The 24,230-nt window shown below is 37.3% G+C and overlaps 1 protein-coding gene across 7 annotated transcripts in view; it reads right to left on the reverse strand.

Moving 5' to 3' along the window:
- TBC1D32 (TBC1 domain family member 32) overlaps nt 1-24,230 on the reverse strand; it is a 261,936-nt gene that overhangs the window by 65,990 nt on the left and 171,716 nt on the right. For all 7 annotated transcript variants that reach the window (XM_063666543.1, XM_054492124.2, XM_063666541.1 and 4 more), the window contains 3 exons: nt 18,719-18,841; nt 15,306-15,414; nt 14,363-14,456 (listed from right to left, as the gene is read on the reverse strand). In XM_063666543.1, the coding sequence (XP_063522613.1) occupies nt 14,363-14,456; nt 15,306-15,414; nt 18,719-18,841 (326 nt within the window). The remainder of the gene's footprint in view (nt 1-14,362; nt 14,457-15,305; nt 15,415-18,718; nt 18,842-24,230) is intronic.

Here is a 24,230-nt window from a genome sequence, read left to right on the forward strand (position 1 = left end):
TCAAAACATGTTATACATGATAAATATATAGATTGCTTGTCAATTAAAAAATAAATTAATTTTTAAAATTGCAGTGGTAAAAATCAGGTTCACTCAGGAGACTGGTGATAATATAGAAGTCCCTGGTCAAGGAGATCTACCTGAATAGGATTCAATAACAACCAGAAAAGGGTTAATGGGTTAATGGTCTGTATAAAGTTGGATGAAAAGTGATATTAAATGACTATATGATTTGCAGAGGCTAAAGAGTAGACATAGGGCAAGTAGAACAGACAGGTGTGGAGGCTCTAGCTGGAGAGAGAAAACAGTTTAAAGCCTTGAAAGTAAACAAAGCTGGGTAGGCAAGATCAAAAGTGAGGCAATGCTAGTTGAAGACTGATGTGAAGGATGGATGCCTTCCATCATGCTATGCTATAGATGCTAAAAATCAACTGTATTAGGGTTATCCAAGAAACAGAACCAATAGAATTTGTACATATATAGAAGGAGATTTATTATAAGTCACTGGCTCATGTGATTATAGAGGCTGGTGCGTCCAAAATCTACAGTGTTGGCCAGTAGTCTGGAGATCCAGAAAAAGGGAGAAAAGAAAAAGGGAGAACTGCTAGAAGCAAAATCTTTCAGAAGAAACCAGATGGAATGTAGTGCACAAATGGAGAAATTGGTTTTCACAAGTCACACTGGCAGTTCCTTCATGATAATAATAGAAAGCCTAAATTGGCACTGATGTAGTTAAGTGAGTTGATATGCCTCAGGAACACATGGAAGCTCTTTATTGGCTATGTCTACATCATTGATAAAATAGGAAACATGGCTATTAACTAAACGAAGCACGGGGAAGGAGAAGAAGGTTTGAGAAGAGAGAAATTTTGAAAACAGTCATCTAGGAGACTAGAAAAGTAACCTGGAGACGCACCATACTGGTTATACTGGCAGCAGTATATTCACGCCTAAGTCAGTCATCTGCAGTTATATTCTGGGTTACACAGAGGAAGTATTATTACTCCTTTTCCTGAATCATAGATAAGGGGAGAAAATAAAATTATACTTCTCTGAGCACTGATTCCTAGGAACTAATAATATATTTTTCTACTCAAAAGTGTTCATTTAACCTAATTTTCTTATTTGTATTTTTTGAATTTTAGATTCAGGGGAAATATGCACAGGGTTGCTATATGGGTATATTGAGCAACAGTGAGGTTTGGGATACAGATGGTCCTGTCACCAGGGTGATGAGCACAGCAGCCAACAGTAGCTTTTCATCCCATGCTCCCCCTTCCTCCCTCCATCACCCTATCTAGTAGTCCCTATTGTATATTGTTTCTAACTTTATGTGTATGTGTTTTCAATGTTTAGCTCCCACTTATGAGAATATGCAGTATTTGGTTTTCTGTTCTTGCATTAATGCACTTAGAATAATGGCATCCAGCTGCATCCATGTTGCTGCAAAGGACATGATTTCATTCCTTTTTACGGCTGCATAGTATTCCATGGTGAATATGTACCATATTTTCTTTATCCAATCCACAACTGTTGGGCACCTATGTTGATTCCATGTCTTTGCTATTGTGAATAGCTGCAATGAAAATGCGAGTGCATGTGTGTTTTTGATAGAATGAGTTATTTCCTTTGGGTATATAGTCAGTAGTGGGATTGCTAGGTTGAAGGGCAGTTCTGTTTTAAGTTCTTTGAGAAATCTCCAGAATGCTTTCCACAGTGGCTGAACTAATCTGCATTTACACCAAAAGTGTGTAAGTGTTCTCTTTTCTCTGAAGTCCTGCCAACATCTGTTATTTTCTGACTTTTAAATAATTGCCATTCTGACTGGTGTGAGATGGTATCTGTTGATTTGATTGCATTTATCTGATGATTAGTGATAGTGAGCATTTTTTATACTTTTTTTATTTTTTATTATTTTTTTTTTTTGAGACGGAGTCTCACTCTGTCACCCAGGCTGGAGTGTAGTGGCGCGATCTTGGCTCACTGCAAACTCCGCCTCCCAGGTTCACGCCATTCTCCTGCCTCAGCCTCCTGAGTAGCTGGGACTACAGGTGCCTGCCACCACGCCTGGCTAATTTTTTTGTATTTTTAGTAGAGACAGGGTTTAACTGTGTTAGTCAGGATGGTCTTGATCTCCTGACCTCATGATCCGCCTGCCTCGGCCTCTCAAAGTGCTGGGATTACAGGCGTGAGCCACCGTGCCCAGCCTCATGTTATTTTTGTCACTTGTATGTCTTTTTTTTTTTTTTTTTTTTTTGAGAAGTATCAGTCCATGTCCTTTGCCCATTTTTTAATTGGAATATTTGTTTGTTGGTTGGTTTTACTATACTTTAAGTTCTGGGATACCTGTGCAGAATATGCAGGTTTGTTACATAGGTATACATGTGCCACGGTGGTTTCCTGTACCTATCAACCTGTCATCTACATTAGGTATTTCTCCTAATGCTATCCCTCCCCTTGCCTCCCATCCCCCGAAAGGCCCCAGTGTGTGATGTTCCCCTCCCTGTGCCCATATGTTCTCATTGTTCGATTCCCACTTATGAGTGAGAACATGTGGTGTTTGATTTCCTGTTCCTGTGTTAGTTTGCTGAGAATAATGGTTTCCAGCTTCATTCCTGTCCCTGAAAAGGACATGAACTAATTGTTTTTTATGGCTGCATAGTATTCCATGGTGTACATATGCCACATTTTCTTTATCAAGTCTATCACTGATGGGCATTTGGGTCGGTTTCAAGTCTTTGCTATTGTGAACAGTGCTGCAATAAACATATGTGTGCATGTGTCTTTATAACAGAATGTCTTAAAATCCTCTGGGTATATACCCACTAATGGGATTGCTGGGTCAAATGCTATTTCCAGTTCTATATCCTTGAGGAATTGCCACACTGTCTTCCACAATGGTTGAAGTTTACACTGTGACCAACAGTGTAAAAGCGTCCCTATTTCTTTTTTTTTTAGATGGAGTCTCGCTCTGTCACCTGGGCTGGAGTACAGTGGCACTATCTCAGCTCACTACAGCCTCTGCCTACCAGGTTGCAGCAATTTTCCTGCCTCAGCCTCCCGGATAGCTGGGATTACAGGCATGTGCCACCATGCCCAGCTAATGTTTGGATTTTTAGTAAAGATGTGGTTTCACTATGTTGCCCAGGCTGGGCTCGAACTCCTGACCTCAGGTGATCTGCCTGCCTCAGCCTCCCAAAGTGAAAAGCAGTCCTATTTCACCACATCCTCTCCAGCATCCGTTGTTACCTGACTTTTTAATGATCACCATTCTAACAGGCATGAGATGGTATCTCACTGTGGTTTTGATTTGCATTTCTCTAATGGCCAGTGATGATGAGCTTTTTTTTTTTCATGTTTATTGGCTGCATAAATGTCTTCTTTTGAAAACTGTCTGTTCATACCCTTTGCTCATTTTTTGATGGGGTCTTTTTTTTCTTGTAAATTTGTTTAAGTTCTTTGTAGATTCTGGGTATTATTATCTTTAGTCAGATGGATAGATTGAAAATTTTTTCTCCCATTCTGTAGGTTGCCTGTTCACCCTGATGATAGTTTCTTTTGCTGTGCAAGAACTCTGTAGTTTAATTAGATCTCATTTGTCAATTTTGGCTTTTGCTGGAATTGCTTTTGGTGTTTTAGTCATAAAGTCTTTGCCCATGTCTATGTCCTGAATGGTATTGCCTAGGTTTTCTTCTGGGGTCTTTACAGTTTTAAGTCTTACATTTAAATCTTTAATCTATCTTGAGTTAATCTTTGTATAAGTTATAACAAAGGGGTCCAGTTTCATTTTTTGGCATATGGGGTCCAGTTTTCTCATCATCATTTATTAAATAGGGATCCTTTCCCCATTTCTTGTTTTTGTCAGATTTGTCAAAGATCAGATGATTGTAGATGTGTAGTGCTATTTCTGAGGCCTCTGTTCTGTTCCATTGGTCTATATACTTGTTTTGGTACCAGTATCATGCTGTTTCAGTTACTGTAGCCTTGCAGTATAGTTTGAAGTCAGGTAGCATGATGCTTCCAGCTTTGTTCTTATTGCTTAGAATTGTCTTTGCTATACAGGCTCTCTATCGGTTCCACATGAAATTTAAAGTACATTTTTTTCGTTCTGTGAAGAAAGTCAGTGGTAGCCTGATGGGAATAGCATTGAATCTATAAATAGCTTTGGGCAGTATGGCCATTTTCATGATATTGATTCTTCCTATGCATGAGCATGGAATGTTTTTCCATTTGTTTGTGTCCTCTCTTATTTCCTTAAGCAGTGGTTTATAGTTCTCTTTGAAGAGGTCCTTCACATCCCTTGTAAGTTGGATTCCTAGGTATTTTATACCCTCTCTTGCTAGACTGCCCTGGCCAAAACTTCCAACACTATCTTGAATAGGATTGGTGAGAGAGGACATCCTTATCTATGCCAGTTTTCAAAGGTAATGCTTCCAAATTTTGCCCATTCAGTATGACATTGGCTGTGGGTTTCTCATAAATAACTCATTATTTTGAGATACGTTCCATCAATTCCTAGTTTATTAAGAGTTTTTAGCATGAAGGTGTGTTGCATTTTATCAGACTTTCCTGCATCTATTGAGATAATCAAGGTTTTTGTCCTTGGTTCTGTTTATGTGATGGATTATATTTATTGATTTGCATATGTTGAACCAGCCTTGCATCCCAGGGATGAAGCCGACTTGATCGTAGTGGATAGGCTTTTAATATGCTGCTGGGTTCAGTTTGCCAGTATTTTATTGAGGATTTTTACATCGATATTCATCAAGGATATTGGCCTGAAATTTTATTTTTGTTGTGTCTCTGCCAGGTTTTGGTATCAGGATGATGCTGGCCTCATAAAATGAGTTGGGGAGGAGTCCTTATTTTTCTGTTGATTGGAATAGTTTCAGAAGGAATGGGTACCAGCTCCTCTTTGTACCTCTTGTAGAATTTGGCTGTGAATCCATCTGGTCCAGGGCTTATTTTGGTTGGTAGGCTATTAATTATTGCCTCAATTTCAGAACTTGTTATTGGTCTATTCAAGGATTCAACTTCTTCCTGGTTTAGTCTTGGGAGGGTGTATGTGTCCAAGAATTTATCAATTTCTTCTAGATTTTCTAGTTTATTTGCATATAAGTGTTTATAATATTCTCTATTGGTAGTTTGTATTTCTGTGGGATCAGTGGTGATATCCCCTTTATCATTTTTTATTGTGTCTATTTGATTCTTCTCTTTTTTCTTCTTTAGTAGTCTGGCTAGTGGTCTATCTATTTTGTTAATCTTTTCAAAAAACCAACTCCTGGATTCATTGATTTTCTGAGGGTCTTTCGTGTCTCCATCTCCTTCAGGTCTGCTCTGATCTTAGTTGTTTCTTGTCTTCTGCTAGCTTTTGAATGTTTGCTCTTGCTTCTCTAGTTCTTTTAATTTTGATGTCAGGGTGTTGATTTTAGATCTTTCCCACTTTCTCTTGTGGGCATTTAGTGCTATAAATTTCCCTCTAACACTGTTTTAGCTGTGTCCCAGAGATACTGGTACATTGTGTCTATTCTCATTGGTTTCAAAGAATTTACTTGTTACTGCCTTAATTTTGTTATTTACCCAGTAGTCATGCAGGAGCAGGTTGTTCAGTTTCCATGTAGTTGTGTGGTTTTGAGTGAGTTTCTTAATCCTGAGTTCTAATTTGATTGCACTGTGGTCTGAGAGACTGTTTATTATGATTTCCATTCTTTTGGATTTGCTGAGGAGTGTTTTACTTCTAATTATGTGGTTGATTTTAGAATAAGTGCTATGTGGTGCTGAGAAGAATGTATATTCTGTTGATTTGGGGTGGAGAGTTCTGCAGATGTCTATTAGATCTACTTGTTCTACAGCTGAGTGCAAGTCCTGCATATTCTCATTAATTTTCTGTCTCGATCAACTGTCTAATATTGACGGTAGGGTGTTAAAGTCTCCCACTATTATTGTGTGGGAGTCTAAGTCTCTTTGTAGGTCTCTAAGAACTTGCTTTATGAATCTAGGTGCTCTTGTATTGGGTGCACATATATTTAGGATAGTTAGCTCTTCTTGTTGCATTGATCCCTTCACCATTATGTAATGCCCTTCGTTGTCTTTTTTGATCTTTGTTGGTTTAAAGTCTGTTTTATCAGCAACTAGGACTGCAACTCCTGCTTTTTTATGCTTTCCATTTGCTTGGTAAATCTTCGTCCATGCCTTTATTTTGAGCCTATGTGTGTCTTTGTATATGAGATGGGTCTCCTGAATACAGCACACTGATGGGTCTTGACTCTTTATCCAATTTGCCAGTCTGTGTCTTTTAATTGGGGCATTTAGCTTGTTTACAGTTAAGGTTAATATTGTTATGTGTGAATTTGTTCCTGTCATTATGATGCTAGCTGGTTATTTTGCCCATTTGTTGGCGTAGTTTCTTCATAGTGTCGATGGTCTTCACATTTTGGTTTGTTTTTGCAGTGGCTGGTACTGGTTTTTCCTTTCAATATTTAGTGCTTTCTTCAGGAGCTCTTGTAAGGCAGGCCTGGAGTGACAAAATCCCTCAGCATTTGTTTGTCTGCAAAGGATTTTACTTTTCCTTCACGTATGAAGCTTAGTTTGGCTGGGTATGAAATTCTGGTTGAAAATTCTTTTCTTTAAGAATGTTGAACATTGGCCTCCACTCTCCTCTGGCTTGTGAGGTTTCTGCAGAGAGATCTGCTGTTAGTCTAATGGGCTCCTCTTTGTGGGTAACCTGACCTTTCTCTCTGACTGCCTTAAAATTTTTTCCTTTATTTCAACCTTGGTGATTCTGTCGATTATGTGTCTTGGGGTTGCTCTTCTCAAGGAGCATCTTTGTGGTGTTCTCTGTATTTCCTGAATTTGAGTGTTGGCTTGTCTTGCTAGGTTGGGGAAGTTCTCCTGGGTAATACCCTGAAGAGTGTTTTCCAACTTAGTTCCATTCTCCCCATCACTTTCAGGTACACCAATCAAATGTAGGTTTGGTCTTTTCTCATAGTCTCATATTTTTTGGAGGCTTTGTTCATTCCTTTTCATTCTTTTTTCTCTAATCTTGTCTTCATGCTTTATTTCATGAAGCTCATCTTCAATCCCTGATACACTTTCTTCCGCTTGATTGATTTGGCTACTGATACTTGTGTATGCTTCACAATTTTCTCGTGCTGTGTTTTTCAGCTCCATCAGGTCATTTATGTTCTTCTCTTAACTGGTTAGTCTAGTAGCAATTCCTGTAACCTTTTATCAAGGTTCTTAGCTTACATGCATTGGATTAGAAAGTGCTCCTTTAGCTTGGAGGAGTTTGTTATTACCCACCTTCTAAAGCCTACTTCTGTCAATTTGTCAAACTCATTCTCTGTCCAAAGTTTTGTTCCCCGGCTGGCGAGGAGTTGTAATCCTTTGCCGGAGAAAAGATGTTCTGGTTTTTGGACTTGTCAGCTTTTTTTACTGGTTTTTCCTCACCTTTGTGGATTTATCTACCTTTGGTCTTTGCTGTTGGTGACCTTGGGATGGAGTATTTGCGTGGTCCTTCTTGTTGATGTTGACGCTATTGCTTTTTGTTTGTTAGTTTTCCTTCTAACAGACCCCTCTTCTGCACATCTGCTGGAGTTTGCTGGGGGTCCACTCCAGGCCATGTTTGCCTGGGTATCACCATTGGAGGTTGCAGAACAGCAAAGATTGCTGCCTGTTCCTTCTTGTGGAATCTTCGTCCCAGAGGGACACCCGCCAGAAGCCAGCTGAAGCTCTCCTGTATGAGGTGTCTGTTGAACCCTGCTGTGAGGTTTCTCCCATCTGGAGGTATGGGGTCAGGGACCCACTTGAGGAGGCAGTCTGTCCCTTACCAGAGGTCAAGCACTGTGCTTGGAGATCCACTCCTCTCTTCAGAGCCAGCAAGCAGGAACGTTTAAGTCTGCTGTAGCTGCGCCCACAACCGCCCCTTCCCCCTGGGGCTCTGTCCCACGGAGATGGGAGTTTTATCTATAAGCCCCTGACTGGGGCTGCTGCCTTTCTTTCAGAGATGTCCTGCCCTGAGAGAAGGAATCTAGAAAGGCAGTGTGGCTACAGGGGCTTTGAGGCACTGAGGTGGGCTCCACCCAGTCCAAATATCCAGGTGGCTTGTTTTACATTGTGAGGGGAAAACCAACACTCAAGCCTTAATAAGGTGGATACCCCTCCCCTCACCAAGCTCACGTATACCAGGTTGACTTCAGACTGCTGTACTGTCAGCGAGAATTTCAAGCCAGTGGATCTTAGCTTGCTGGGCTCCATGGGGGTAGGATCCACTGGGCAAGACCACTTGGATCCCTGGCTTCAGCCCCCTTTCCAGGGAAGTGAATGGTTCTGTCTCGATGGTGTTCCAGGAGACACTAGGGTACCAACAAAAAAATAAAACAAAAAAAAAAACCTCCTGCAGCTAGCTCGGTGTCTGCCCAAATGGCTGCCGTTTTGTGCTTGAAACCTTGTGGTGTAGGCACCCAAGGGAATCTCCTAGTCTCTGGGTTGTGAATACGGTGGGAAAAGTGTAGTACCTGGGCTGGATAGCACCATCCCTCATGGCACAGTCTCTAATGGCTTCCCTTGGCTAAGGGAGGGAGTTCCCCAAACTCTTGAGCTTCCTGGGTGAGAACAGAGCTACCCTGCTTCTGTTCACCCTCGTGGACTTCACCCACTGTCTAACCAGTCCCAGTGAGATGAACCAGGTACCTCAGTTGGAAGTGCAGAAATCACCCGCCTTCTGCATTGGTCTCACTAGGATCTGAGGACTGGAGCTTTTCTTATTCCTCCATCTTGTCAGGGAATCGGATTATTTGTTTTTTACTTGTTGATTTGTTCAAGGCCCTGTTAGATTCTTGATATTATCTCCCTACCTTACCATATACAAAAATTAACTCAAGATGGATTAATGATTTACATTTAAGATCTCAAACTATAAAATTCCTAGAAGAAAATCTGGAAAACATCCTTCTCGACATAGGCTTTGGCAAAAAACTTATGGCTAAGTTCCCAAAAGCCATTGTAACAAAAACAAAAATTGATAAGTGCGACCTAATTAAAGAGTTTCTGCACAGCAGAAGTAATTATCAACAGAGTAAAGAGACAACCTGCAGAACAGGAGAAAATGTTCACAAACTATTCATCTGAAAATGGTCTAATAGTAAGTGTGTAGGCTTGTTTCTGGGTTCTGTATTCTGTTTTATTGGTCTATGTGTCTGTTTCTGCACCAGTACCATGTCATGTTGGTTACTTTCACCTTATAGTATAGTTTGAAGTCAGGTAATGTGATGCCTCCAACTTTGTTGTTTTTACTTAGTATTGCTTTGGTATTCCAGCTCTTTTTTGGTTCCATATGAATTTTACAATACATATTTCTAATTCTGTGAAAAATGATATTGGTATTTTAATAGGGATAGCACTGAATCTATAAATTGCTTTGGGAAGTATGGCCATTTTAACAATATTGATTCCTACAATCCATAAGCAGAAATATTTTTCCATTTATTCATGTCATCTCTGATTTCTTTCAGCAATGTTTGTAGTTCTCCTTGTAGAACTACTTCCCATCATTAGTTAGATGCATTCCTAGGCTTTAGTGTGTGTGTGTGTGTGTGTGCGTGTGTGTGTGTGTGTCTACAGCAAATGGGATTATGTTCTTGATTTGGCTTTCAATCTATACTGTTGTATAGAAAAGCTGACTTTTGTTCATTGATTTTGTATCTTGAAATTTTACTGAAATCATTTATCATTCCTAGGGTCCTTTTGTTAGAATCCTTAGGGTTTTCTATGCATAGAATTGTATCATCAGCAAGGGGAGATAGTTTAACTTCTTCTTTTCCTATTTGGATGCTTTTTCTTTATTTCTCTTGCCTAATTGTTCTAGCAAGCACTTTCAGTACTATGTTGAACAAGTGTAGTGAGAGTAGGCATAGTTGTCTTTTTTCAGTTCTCAAAGGGAATGATTCCACTTTTTACCCATTCAGTATAATGCTGTGATGTTAGCTGTGGATTTGTCATAGATGGCTCTTATTATTTTGAGATATGTTCCTTTATGCCTAGCCTATTGAGGGTTTTTATCGTGAAGAGATGTTGGATTTTACTGAGGGATTTTTCTGTGTCTATTGAAACGGTAATGGAGTTTTTGTTTTTTATTCTGTTTATGTGGTGAATCACATTCATTGATTTGCATATGATGAACCAACCTTGCATCTCAGGAATAAAGTCTAACTTGTGGTGAATTAACTTTTGCTGCTGGATAAAAATATGCTGCTGGATTTCATTTGCCAGTATTTTGTTGAAATTATTTTTGCCCATGTTCATCAAGAATATTTGGCCTAAAGTTTCTTTTTCTGTGTCTCTGTCAGAGTTTGGTATCAGGATAATATTGGCTTTGTAAAATAAGTTATAAAGAAGCTCCTCCTCTTTGACTTTTTGGAATAGTTTCAGAAGGATTGCTATCAGTTCTTTATATATCTAGTAGAATTCTGTATGAATCCATCTGGTCCCAGGATTTTTTTTTTTTTTTTTGGTTGTTAGGCTTTGTATTACTGATTCAGTTTTGAAACTTGTTATTGGTATGTTCAGGATTTTACTTTCTTCCTGGTTCAATCTTAGGATATCATGTTTCCAGGAACTTATCAATATCCTATAGACTTTCTAATCTGTGTGCATTCAGGTGTTCATAATAGTCTCTTTGTATTTTGATCTTTTGTATTTCTGTGGGATCAGTTGTAATGTCATTTTTGTCATTTTTGACTGTGCTTATTTGGATCTTCTTTTTTTTTTCTTTGTTAATCTAGCTAGCAGTCTATCTATCTTGTTTTTCCTTTTGAAAAATCAATTATTGGTCTCATTTATCTTTTTTATGGATGTTTGTGTCACAATTTCATTCAGTTTTTCTTTGATTTTAATTATTTATTTTCTTCTGCTAACTCTGGAGTCACATGGGCTTTTTTTCTATTTCCTCTAGGTATGATGTTAGATCATTAATTTAAGGTCTTTCTAACCTCTTGATGAAAGCCATAGGACTATAAAGTTATCTCTTAGCACAAATTTAGCTGCATCCCAAAGATGTTAGTAAGTTGCATCTCTATTTTGATTAGTTTCAAAGAAAGTTTTTATTTCTGACTTAATTTCATTGTTCACTCAAGGGTTATAAAGAGCTAGTTGTTTAATTTCCATGTTTTTGTGTAGTTTTGAGAGATCTTCTTAGTATTAATTTCCATTTTTATGGCACTGTGGCCTGAGAGTGTGCTTGGCATCATTTTTAAAAATTCACTGAGATTTATTTTATGGCCAAGCATATGGTCAATCATAGAATATGTTTCATGTGTAGAAGACAAGAATGTATATTCTATCATTGTTAGGTGGAGTATTCTTTGGATACCTATTAGGTCTACTTCATCAAGTGTCAAGTTTAATTCCACAATATCCTTGTGGAATTTTCCGCCTCAGTGATCTGCCTAATGTTGTCAATAGGGTGCTGAAGTCCATTACTGTAATTTAGGGGCTATATAAGTCTTTTCCTGTGTCAAGAAAAACTTGTTTTGTGAATCTGAGTGCTCTAATGTTGAGTGCATATATATGTAGGATAGCTAAGTCTTCTTGTTTACTTGAACACTTTATCATTATGTTATGGCCTTCTTTATTCTTCCTGATTGTTGTTGGTTAAAAGTCTACTTTATCTGATACAAGAACTGCAACACCTGCTCTTTTATGTTTTCCATTTGTGTGGTAGCTTTTCTCCATCCCTTTGAGCCTGTGAGTGCCATTACATGTGAGATGTGTCTCTTGAAAACAGCAGACAGTTGGGTCTTATCTTTTTATCCAGCTTGCCACTCTATGCCTTTTAAGTGGGGTGTTTAGGCCCCACTAATTCAAGGTATTAGTACTGATATGTGAGATTCTGATCCTGTCATTGGGTTGGCAGTTTGTTGTTTTACAGACTTGATGGTGTAATTCCTTCATACTGTCTGTGGGTTATGTGCTTTAGTGTGTCTTTGTGGTAGCAGGTTTTGATCTTCCATTTCCATGTTTAGCACTCTCTTAATGACCTCTTGTAAGGCTGGTCTGGTAGTAATGAGTTCCCTTAGTAGTTGCTTATCTGAGAAGGATTTTACATTTCCTTTACCCTGAAGCTGAGTTTGGTGGGATATTAAATTCTTGGTTGAAATTTCTTTACCTTAAAAATGCTGAAAATAGGCCTCCAATCTCTTCTGGCTTTAAGGTTTCTGCTGAAAAGTCTGTTGCTAGCATGATGAGGTTCCCTTTGTAGGTGACCCAACCTTTCTCTCTGGCTGACTTTAAGTTTTTTCTTTTGCAATGACTTTGGTAAATCTGATAATGATGTGCCTTGGGGATGGTTATCTTGTATAGTATCTTGCAAGTGATCTCTGTATTTCTTAAATTCTTATGTCTACATCTCTAGCAAACTTGGGAAAATTTTGATGGACTTCAAATGTTTTCCAAGTTACTTACACTCTCTCCTTCCCTCTCAAGAATGCCAATGAGTCATAGATTTGGTCTCTTTACATAATCCCATATTTCTTGGAAGTTTTGTCATTTTTAAAAATTATTTTTTCTTTGTGTCTGACTTAGTTGATTCAAGAACCAGTCTTCAAGCTTTGAGATTCTTTCCTTAGCTTGGTCTATTCTGCTATTAATACTTCTGACTATGCTTTATGACTAATCATGAAATTCTTAAAGTGAATTATTCAATTCCAAAGGTTCAGTTTAGTTCTTTCTTGAAATGGTTATTTTTTCTTTTAGCTCCTGGATCATTGCACTGGATTCCTTGGATTTCTAGGACTAGGTTTCAACTTTCTCCTGGATCTCAATGCTCTTCCTTACCAGCCAGATTCTGAATCCTAGGTCTGTCATTTCATTCCTTTCAATATGGTTAAGCACCACTGCTGGGAAACTAGTGCATTTGGTTGGAGGTAAGAGGACACTCCGGCTTTTTGAATTGCCATGTGGAGGGCTGGTGTTCCTTTAACTGTGAGGTAAGTTGAGTATACTCAGTTGGCTTTGTTTCTGGGTGCTTTCAGAGAGCTATAACTCTATACAGAATCTTTATTTGTGGCTGAATTTTTGCCTTAAGTGTCACAGGCACTGCATACTGGCAAAATGTTTTTGGTGTTGTAATTTGGGCTTCTATCCAGTAGGTAGCGTTTAAGAGTGGTGGCCTGCAGATAGGCCATGTAGCTTCATCTTTCATCTTAGAATTCTCCAGCCTAAAAATTCTGTTTGAATTTTAGTGGCTCATAAGATAATGTCTAAACACCTGAGTTTGATCTCCACTGGTCTTATGGCTGGGCTTACATGTTCAGTCTTACTTCCTGTCACTCTTGCTGTCACATTCCAAATCTCAGACATTATTCAACTACCACAGTTCTCTGACTATAACTTGCTTCTTCCAGCCCCTCTGCTTTTTCCTCTGCCAAAAAGAAAAAATGCTCTTCTCTTACTCAGAAAATAAATATTTAAACTACATGCCTCATCATATACATATTCTTCTTTGGAAGAGTATCCTGCTTATGTACTATCCTAGCAGGCTATACATTTTTCTATTTAGTTCCCATCACATTGTACTGCTATACAATTATCTAATTATTTGAATGCATTCTATAAGAGTTCATGACTCCACAAAGGTGGGAATTATAATCTTCACTAATTTCAGTTGTTGAGTATACAAGACCTGTGTATAGCACATAGCAGTTACTAAAAATTACTACTCTGTTGATACATACCTAGAATTAATTGAACAAATCAAAGACCATTACTTTTTTTTTAATCAAACAACTGTTGCTACTGGACAGATCAGCTACACCTTAGCAACAAGAAGTAAGAATTATTAGCCTCATACGAATAGTCATGCATTGCTTAACAATGAGAATATATTCTCAGAATTGCATCCTCAAGCGATTTTGTCACTTTGTGAACACTGTAGAGTCATCTTACACAAACATAGAGGGTATAGTCTACTCTACACCTAGGCTACATGGTGCAGCCTATTGCTCCTAGGCTACAAGTCTATACAGCATGTTACTGTACTGAATACTGTAGGCAATTGTAGCACAATGGTATTGTGCATCTAAACATATTTAAAGATTTTAAAAGGTATAGTAAAAATGTGGTATAATAATCTTATAAGACCACCTTTGTATACGTGGTCCATCATTAACCAAAATGTCATTATGCAGCGCATGACTGTACCAAGTTAGTAAGAAACATGAGGAAAAAAATACAAAGAAATAGGCATAAATGCACACATGTATACATGCTAAATGCAGTCAATATTCATCTTCCTTAATATTTTCTTTTTTTCAAATTATAACAAAAGCTTTAAAAATAATATGGCATTTGATGGTAAATATTTTACCTTGTTTTATACCAGCATTTCTTGTAATGTCTGACAGATAGCAGTTTGGCAATGGATATGATGAAAACATTGGCCAAGGATATGGATTATCACTCTAAAAAAGAAGCAAGACAGATGACTTTAGGAAGTGGTCTAAAATAATATTGAATTTTAAAGCTATCTGAAATATCATTAACTTAAACTGGCTTTTCTTGCTCATAAATTCTGCAGTTGTTGCCCAACTAACCAAAAGCTATTTGATACTATACTTCAATATTCCAATGAGTAATACTTAAAACAAGCTGTAACAGAAACAATATTAAATTAGTACTGAGGACAAATATATGGTAACTTGTAGCAAGCAGAATTGATAATGATAAATTTACTGTGTTTTTTTTCATAAAAGGAAAATTGTAATCTTCAAAAGAAACCTGTGTTTTTTTCCACAAAACTTTTTCTTGTGCTGCCAGTCATTTCTATCTTATCTTTCCGAGAGTGACAGTCAAAGCAAGAAGGTTCTTAACAACAACGAAAACAAATGAAAAACCTTCATGAGAAACCCATACTTGAATATTGATGGAAGGAGAGGTACTCAATGTTTCCAATAAAATAAAAAATAATATGTCATTTAATAATAAAAGTTAAGTATCATGAATGAGAAAGACATTGAAAGTAAAATATTCAAAGGCGCACAAGAAAAATGACAACTTTTTAATAAAACAATACCTACTCTACTACACATGCAAACAATACCTACCCTACGTTAGCATTCATGACCCTTAGACATCAAAAATATTATTTTAGTTTGAAAGTATTTATTTGCATCCTAAATATTCTCAAGTAATAAGTTCAACTCTGTGATGTAGATAGTTAAGAGGTAAAGTTTAGGGTGACTTTGAGTTGGCTATCTTGCTTCAAAATATGTCAGAAAAACACATCCCACTGCTCTTTGCCCCACACTAACCTTTTCGAGTATCCTCGGAGGCAAAATCCGTTCCAATGGCCCACCAACAAGATTTATTCTAACAAGAACATGATTTCTCTCCACTGATAAGCCATCAATTATAAAGTCCCTGAAAAAATAAATATATCACCTTTGTCATCCTTTTGATTGAATATGTGTTAATTTTTAACTCAAGTCTCTGGATTGTAAAGAAAAAAGGCAGAAATATTTATCAATCTATTTCTTTTTCTTTACTGCATTTAACATTTATATAGTTTTATTAAGTTCAGGGTGCCTGTGCAGGATGTGCAGGTTTGTTACATAGGCAAACGTGTGCCATGGTGGTTTGCTGCACAGATCATCCCATCACCCAGGTATTAAGCCCAGCATCCATGAGTTATTCTTCCTGATGCTCTCCCTCCTCTCCAGCTTCACCCTCTAACAGGCCCCAGTGTGTGTTGTTCCCCACCATGTGTCCATATGTTCTCATCATTCAGCTCCCACTTATAAGTGAGAACATGGAGTATTTGGTTTTCCATTCCTATATTAATTTGCTGAGGATAATGGCCTCCAGCTCCATTCATGTCCCTGCAAAGGACATGATCCTTTCTATAGCTGCAAAGTATTACATGCTGTATATGTATCACATTTTCTATTATTGATGGGCATTTGTGTTGATTCCGTGTCTTTGCTATTGTGAATAGTGCTGCAATGAACATAAGTGTGCCTGTATCTGTCTAACAGAAGGAGTTATATTCTTTTGGGTATATACCCAGTAATGGGATTGCTGGGTCTAATGCTATTTCTGTCTTCAGGTCTTTGAGGAGTTGCTACACTGTCTTCCACAATGGTTGAACTAATTTACACTCCCAACAGTGTAAAAGCATTCTTTTTTCTCCACAGCCACACCAGCATCTGTTGTTTTTTGACTTTTTAATAATAGCCATTCTGACTGGTGCGAGATGATATCTCATTGTGGTTTTCATTTGCATTTCTCTAATGATCAGTGATGTTGAACTTTTTTTCATATGTTTGTTGGCCACATGTATGTCTTTTTTTGAGAAGCATCTGTTCATGTCCTTTGCCCACTTTTTAATGGGACTGTTTGCTTTTCTCTTGTAAATTTGTTTACGTTCCTTGTACATGCTGGATATTAGGTGTTGTTAGATCTTTGTCAGATGGCCAGATTGCAAAAAGTTTTCCCTATTCTATAGGTTGTCTGTTCACTCTGATGATAGTTTCTTTGCTGTGCAGAAGCTTTTTAGTTTAATTAGATCCCATTTGTCAGTTTTTGTGTTTGTTACCATTGCTTTTGGCATCTTCCTCATGAAATCTTTGCCCATGACTATGCCCTGAATGGTACTGCCTAGATTTTCTCCTAGGGTTTTCATAGTTTTGGGTTTTGGGTTTACATTGAAGTATTTAATCCATCTTGAGTTGATTTTTGTATATAGTGTAACTGAAGGAACATATCACAAAATAATAAGCACCATATATGACAAACCCACAGACAGTATCATACTAAATGAGCAAAAGCTGTGAGCATTAGCCTTGAAAACTGGCACAAGACAAGGATGCCTTCTCTCACCACTCCTATTAAACATAGTATTGGAAATTCTAGCCAGGGTAATCATGCAAGAGAAAGAAATAAAGTGCATTCAAACAGAAAGAGAGGAAGTCAAACTGTATTTGTAGATGACATGATCCTATATCTAGAAAACCCCATCATCTCAGCCCAAAAGCTTCTTAAGCTGATAAGCAAAGTCTCAGGATATGAAATCAACATGCAAAAATCGCTTGCATTCCTATACACCACCAACAGGCAAGCCAAGAGCCAAATTATAAATGAACTCCTGTTCACAACTGCCACAAAAAGAATAAAATACCTAGAACTACAGCTAACAAGAAAAGTGAAGGACCTCTTCAAGGTGAACTACAAGCCACTGCTCAAAGAAATCAGAGATGACACAAACAAATGGAAAAACATTCCATGCTCATGAATAGGAAGAATCAGTATTGAGAAAATGACCATGCTGCCCAAAGCAACTTATAGATTCAATGCTATTCGTATTAAACTATATTGACATTCTTTACAGAATCAGACAAAAAATATTTTTAAATTCACGTGGAACCAAAAAAGAGCTCGAATAGCCAACACAATCTTAAGCAAAAAGAACAAAGCTGGAAGCATCACACTACCTGACTTCAAACTATAAGGCTACAGTAACTAAAATAGCATGGTACTGGTACAAGAACAGACACATAGACCAATGGAACAGAATAGAGAACCCAGAAATAAGGCCAAACTTCTACAACAATCTGATCTTTGACAAACCTGACAAAAACAAGCAATGAGGAAAGGATTCTCTACTTAATAAATAGTGCTGGGAGAACTGGCTATTTGCAGAAAATTGAAACTGGACCCCCTCCTTATACCATATACAAAAGTCAATGTATTTCTTAAAATACAAAAGCTAAATTCACTTTTCATTTTAAGTTCTCTTTGCTAGACAGCAAAAAATTGATGGCGATACAATGACATTAATTAAAGAATACTTTCCCTGATAAATATTACTGCATTTAAAGAAATGGAATTAGGACATGCATTATTTCTACAGTGACTTCAACAATCATATTTTCAGTCAAGGTTTTCTTAAGTTTTAAACCTGGTGCCTTAAATTCAAAATCTAAATGTTGCTTAGGAGTAGCTTCCATACTCAGCAGCTGTTAATCTTTTCCTTCTACAAAAAACCTAGAGTATCAAGTAATATACTCCATAATAATTTTCCAAGACCTGGCTAAGATGCAGACATACTCTTTTTTAAAATTAATTACAGACATAAAGGCAATGCCAGCTATTGAATGTGTATTTGACAACAGTCAGCCAAATTGAGGTAATGGCAAGTGTGATTTATTAATGAAAAAAATTATCAGGATATTACCATAACCTCATTTTGGAAATAATCAGAATTTATGACTTTGAACTAACATAATTAAGAGGATGGAATAAAGAGTGCCTCTGCAAAGGACACAAAATCAAAAATTTTGTTCAATGGGTCATCTTACAATAGCAGCTGAATTAAAAGGTGATACGGTTTTATGGAACCATTAATAAAGTTAGGTCTTACCTAATATTTTATGTATTACATATATATACACACATACCACATACATACATACACACACACACACACACACACACACACACGACAAAAGCAACAGACTTGAAAGTAGTACTCTGCAAGCACTCTCCAAACACTTCTATCATAATCTTTCTGTGACATTTACACTTTAGTTGCTTTGTATTCTGTTATTTAAATTGATTGAATTTAGAAAGCAGAAAAACATTAAACAAACTATATCAAAAATTACTGTCTTAACAAAACATCTCTAAAGAAAACTGCTGTTACTCTGTTTTAATCACCCATTTTTACCTGTGGCTCTCAGAAGTCTCCAAGATATTTTCTTCTTGAGCATTTAGTAACATTTCAGATACCTGATACTGAGTCTCTAACAGGAGAAGAGTGTCCAGATCACAGCATATCACACTTAATAACCTATATAAAAAAGAAAAATAAACGTAGATTGTGTAAAATATGTCCCAAAAGCATAATTACATCCTTGATGTCTCAAAGTAATAACTGTACATCAAAATATAAATCTAACAGAAAGTATCATTTAGTTATTTCAGATATATTTTTAATCAATTAGAATAGTAATCTCCTCTTCAAAAGTTGTTCTTACTGAGTATTTTTAAGACCATGGGTAATTTCCAATCTAGATTTTTTAAAATGTATCTAAATCTACATAAATAGTAAATTTTCCTCTCAACTGCCACTTAATTTAAAAATTCGTCAGAGAATTTTAGCAAATCCAGAAAAACTCCAAATTGCCACAACTTTTTATTCAGCAATTACCAAAGTTATGACAGAATCATCATTTTGCTGCCAATCTAGAAAATGTTCATTAGATAAAATGTCAGTGGCTAATTTTATAATTGTCAGATCAAGCTAAGAACACCTAAGCCCACTTTTGGGTTAGCTAAGAACACCTAACCCAAAAGCATGGAGGAGGGAGAAAAACAGCATATCACAGAAATGTTTAACCACAAAATAAATTGAAGGGCAGCCAAAGGCAGTAAAAATAGGACAAATGGTGCTGAGGAAGGGAAAGAATGAGACAGGATATTGTGGCCATCCATGATATATATATATATTCTCTCTTGAATGCCACCACGTAAGATGTGCCTTTCATCTTCCACCATGATTATGAGGCCTCTCCAGCCACGTGGAACTGTGAGCCCATTAAACCTCTTTTTCTTTACAAACTACCCAGTCTCAGGTATGTCTTTATCAGCAGCATGAAAATAGACTAATACAGTAAATTTTGGGCTCCTCCTACCTTTAAGTCAACAGGCTAAGGAGTTACAATGTTGGCTGGGGTGACTGACCTGGACTATCAAGATGAAATCAGTGTACTACTCCACAGTGGAGGTAAGGAAGAGTATGCATGGAATACAGGAGATCCATTAGGGTGTCTCCTAGTATTACCATGCCCTGTGATTAAGGTCAATGGGAAACTACAACAGCCAAATCTAGGCAGGACTACAAATGGCTCAGACCCTTCAGGAATGAAGGTTTGGGTCACTCCACCAGGTAAAAAAAAACATGACCTGCTGAGGTGCTTGCTGAAGGCAAAGAGAATACAGAATGGGTAGTAGAAGACGGTAGTCATCAATACCAGCTACGACCATGTGATCAGCTGCAGAAATGAGAACTGTAATTGTCATGAGTATTTCCTCCTTATTTTGTTAAGAACATGCTTGTGCATGTATACACTTGTACTAAGAAAATATCTTCATTTTATTTCCTTTCTCCTTTATCATGTGACGTAGAGTTAGTGACTTCATATCAGCATTTAAGTGTTGTTAACTTTATATAACAGCATTTGGGTTGGGGATTGGTGTGTTTCCAGTTGTACAAAGGATAGTTATATTATGTTAGGTGTAATTATAATCCTTTTGTTGTCTTTATTTGGAGATTACTTACGATTTCAGATGTTTATGAGCTCACATTGACAAAGGGTGGACTTGTGATGGTTAATATTGACTGTCAACTTGATTGTATTGAAGGATGCAAAATATTGTTTCTGGGTGTGTCTGTGAGGGTGTTGCCAAATGAGATCAACATTTGAGTCAGTGGGCTAGGAAAGGCAGATTCACTCTCAATCTGGGTGGGCACAATCTAATCAGCTACCAGCACAGCCAGAATAAAAGCAGGTAGAAGAGCGTGGAAAGACTAGACTGGTTTACTCTTCCAACCTACATCTTTCTCCCATGCTGGATGCTTTTCGGCCTCCAACATTGAACTCCAAGTTCTTCAGCTTTGGGACTCAGACTAGCTTCCTTGCTCTTTGCAGGAGCAAGGTTTCCTTGCAGATGGCCTATTGTGGGATGTCACCTTGTGACTGTGTGAGTCAATACTCCTTAATGAACTCCCTTTTATATATACTTGTATCCTATTGGTTCTGTCCCTCTAGAGAACCCTGACTAATATAAACATAAAAGCAAAATAAATTTCCAAGAAGAAAAACAAAATAAAATTCTCAAAAATGAGGAGTATAACCCAAGAGGCAATGCCTAATCCTCTGTTTTCAACAGTGGAAATGGAATACACAAGACCCCCAATATGACACCAAGAAGCAGAAGGAGCACAGTGGAACCAGAAGTCACAAAAAACTCCATTAATAATTAATTACTAGTTAGATTATAGAGACAATTACTAACAAACAGAAAACTGTCTACCTCCATATCAAGATATATGGGGGGTACCAGGGGAGGGGAGAGGATGGCCTGAAAAAGGAACAAACACACACATACAAAATTTGGGCCTTTAGAAAAATTCCATCTAACCAGGAGCATGACCCTAGCTTCTCTAGCTTCTCTTAAGCATAAGCCTCCTACAAACAGCTGCTGTGAAAAAGCTCACATCTCTCCAAAAAGAAGTACCATACAAAGGTGCTATAAGAAAAAATTTAAAAAAAAAAGATAAATAGATGGAAGATACATACTAAAAAAAAAGTTGCCTTTAAATACTTAAACTGTGAACACACAATTTTCTATGAATTAAACAAGTTTGATAAAGCAGTGGTCTCCATTAAGCTCATTGCACAAAATAAAAATCTATGAACACAGGGAAGAAACAGCAACCAGAAAAAGTAAAACATGAGCTGGCAGAGCTAAGGAATGAAATAGAAGAATAAAACTGTCATAGAAATGAAAGTATAATTGCAAACAGTAAAAAAGAAAACAGATACTGTTAAGAAGATAATAACAAATGTAAGGAACAGAATGACAAAAATGTGAAAAATATAATGGAAATAAGGAGTTTAAATTATTGATTTCTTGAAGAGAAAATTGAAATAATCTAACATGATATATCTTTAAAGATATTAGTCAAGAAATTCTCCCCAGGAGAAAAAAAAGTCATCAATCTAAGTACATAAACTGTACAATATGTCCCAGAGTAAACTGAATCAAAAGAGTTAGCACAGAGACAGAACCTGGTAAAGTTAAGCTTAACAAGTAACAAAGAACCATTGGGGTATCCAGGCAAAACGACCAAGTTACTACAAGGTGGAGTGAGGGACATGGAAGGAGAGGAAATCAAATTGTTCCAGACACAGCTGCAGCAACATTCAATACCAGAACAGTAGGACAAAACTGGAAGGAGGTCTAACATGATTAGATATTAAAACATATTACAAACTGTAAGAATTTAAACAGCTTTAATGAAAAAGCAAAAGAAAGTCAAGACATAGACTCTAATACACACAGGAATTTTAAATTATGTTAAGAGTAAAGGGACCAGGCATAGTGAATCATGCCTGTAATCCCAGCATTTTGGGAGGCTGAAGCAGACAGATCACTTGATTCCAGGAATTCGAGGCCAGCCTGGGCAACATGGCAAAACCTGTCTCTATTAAAAATACAAAAAATTAGCTGCTCACGGTGGCACACACCCATAGGTCCCAGCTACCGGAGAGGCTGAGGTGGGAGAATCACCTGAGCCCAGGGGGTCGAGGCTGCAGTGAGCTGTAATTGCACCACTGTACTCTAGCCTGAGTGACAGACCCTGCCAAAAAAAAAAAAGTGATAAGATTTGCTGGTGAACTAATTATGATGTAGAGTAAAAGAAGAAAGAAATCAAGAATGACTCTTGGGTGTTTAGTTTGAACAATAGGGAGGATCATGTTATCATCAACCCAGATATATAAGGCTGTAGGTTAAGAAGGTTTAGGGAGACACTTTTCTTTCTTTAGGCTACTAAACCACTGAATAGATAATGAAAATGACTGTCAGTGGATTTTGAGTTAAGATTTGAAAAGAGAGGTCTACAGTATCTGGATGTACAATGAGGTGATCCAAGGTGAATTGGGGCAACTTTATGAGTAAATACATACCTGGACTGAATTCTGCTAATTAGGGAATGAGTAAATCTAAAATAACAAATGACGTAAGACTTTTAAAATCTTACAAGTACTAGAAATAATGTAAAGCTTAGTAAATTTAATCCAGCAGTTAATTAAAATAGTACCATATTGTGACCAAGCACATTTCATTCCAGGGATAAAAAGAGAGTTTAATATTAAAATATCTCCTGATGTAATTTATGACATCAATATGTAACAGAAGAGAGACATATAATCATTGGAACAGATGCTTAAAAGCTCTTTGATTTCAAAGATTCAACATCTACTTTCTATTCCTTGTCCTCCAAAAAATTCTGAGTAAATTAAAGAAAGGTTACCTCTTTAATATGATTTTTTAAAAGACAAATCTATCTCAATACAAGATCTAAAAGCAAAAACAGGAAAAGCATTCCCATTAAAGTCATCAGGAAGGCAAAACTGCCCATTATTTTTTAACATCGTTCTAGAAATCCAAGATAATGCAAAAAGACAAGAATAAAATAAAATGCAAAAGGCGATAGAATGTTCATTATTAGAAGACAATAAAACTATTTGTGAATCCATCTCCTAATGACATAAATTTCAATTTACTAAGAAAAATACTGGTTGAATATCTACTAAATGCCTACTACTGTTTTAAATGTTGGCAATTTGCCAATAAACACACACACATACATACAAATATCCCAGTCCTTATGGAACTCTAAATAGTAGAGGAAGGGAACAATGAACAAAATTAAAAATTAAACAACAAAGTAATGGATACAACTAAAACAAGAAAGTGAAAAATGAGTTTTAACAAGGAGTGAAAAAAATATATCACTGTGTGTAATTTTAAATATGGTGGTCAGGAAAGAGCTCACTAAGAAGGTGATAACCTTTAGGAAAGACCTAAAAGTAGTGAGGAAGCAAGCCATGTAGCTATTGGGGGAAAAGGTGTTCCAGGTACAGCAAATAGCTTCAGTCAAATACCTAAGGTGAGAGAATTTCTAACCTGTTTGAACAGGAAGGGGGCCAATATAGCTGAAGTGGAATAAGAAAGGGAGAAGTACACATTGAGCATCCCAAACTCCAAAATCCAAAATGCTTCAAAATTCAAAATGTTTTGAGCACCAACATGATGCCACAAGTGGACAATTCCACACCATGTTATGGATCACGGTCACAACACAGTCAAAATGCACAACACACAGTTTACCTGGCATCCCTACTGTTCAATGTACATTACCTGTTTTTCTCCCCCGACCCCTAAGATGGAGTTTCGCTCTTGTCACCCAGGCTGGAGTGCAGTGGCATGATCTTGGCTCACTGCAACCTCCACCTCCCAGGTTTACGCAATTCTCCTGCCTCAGCCTCTGGAATAGCTGGGATTACAGGCATGCGCCACCACGCCCAGCTAATTTTTGTATTTTCAGTAGAGATGGGGTTTCACCATGTTGGCCAGGCTGATCTCAAACTCCTGACCTCGTGATCTGC

The sequence above is a fragment of the Pongo pygmaeus genome, chromosome 5 (genome assembly GCF_028885625.2).
Source record: "Pongo pygmaeus isolate AG05252 chromosome 5, NHGRI_mPonPyg2-v2.0_pri, whole genome shotgun sequence".
In the NCBI taxonomy this organism is placed as follows: domain Eukaryota; kingdom Metazoa; phylum Chordata; class Mammalia; order Primates; family Hominidae; genus Pongo; species Pongo pygmaeus.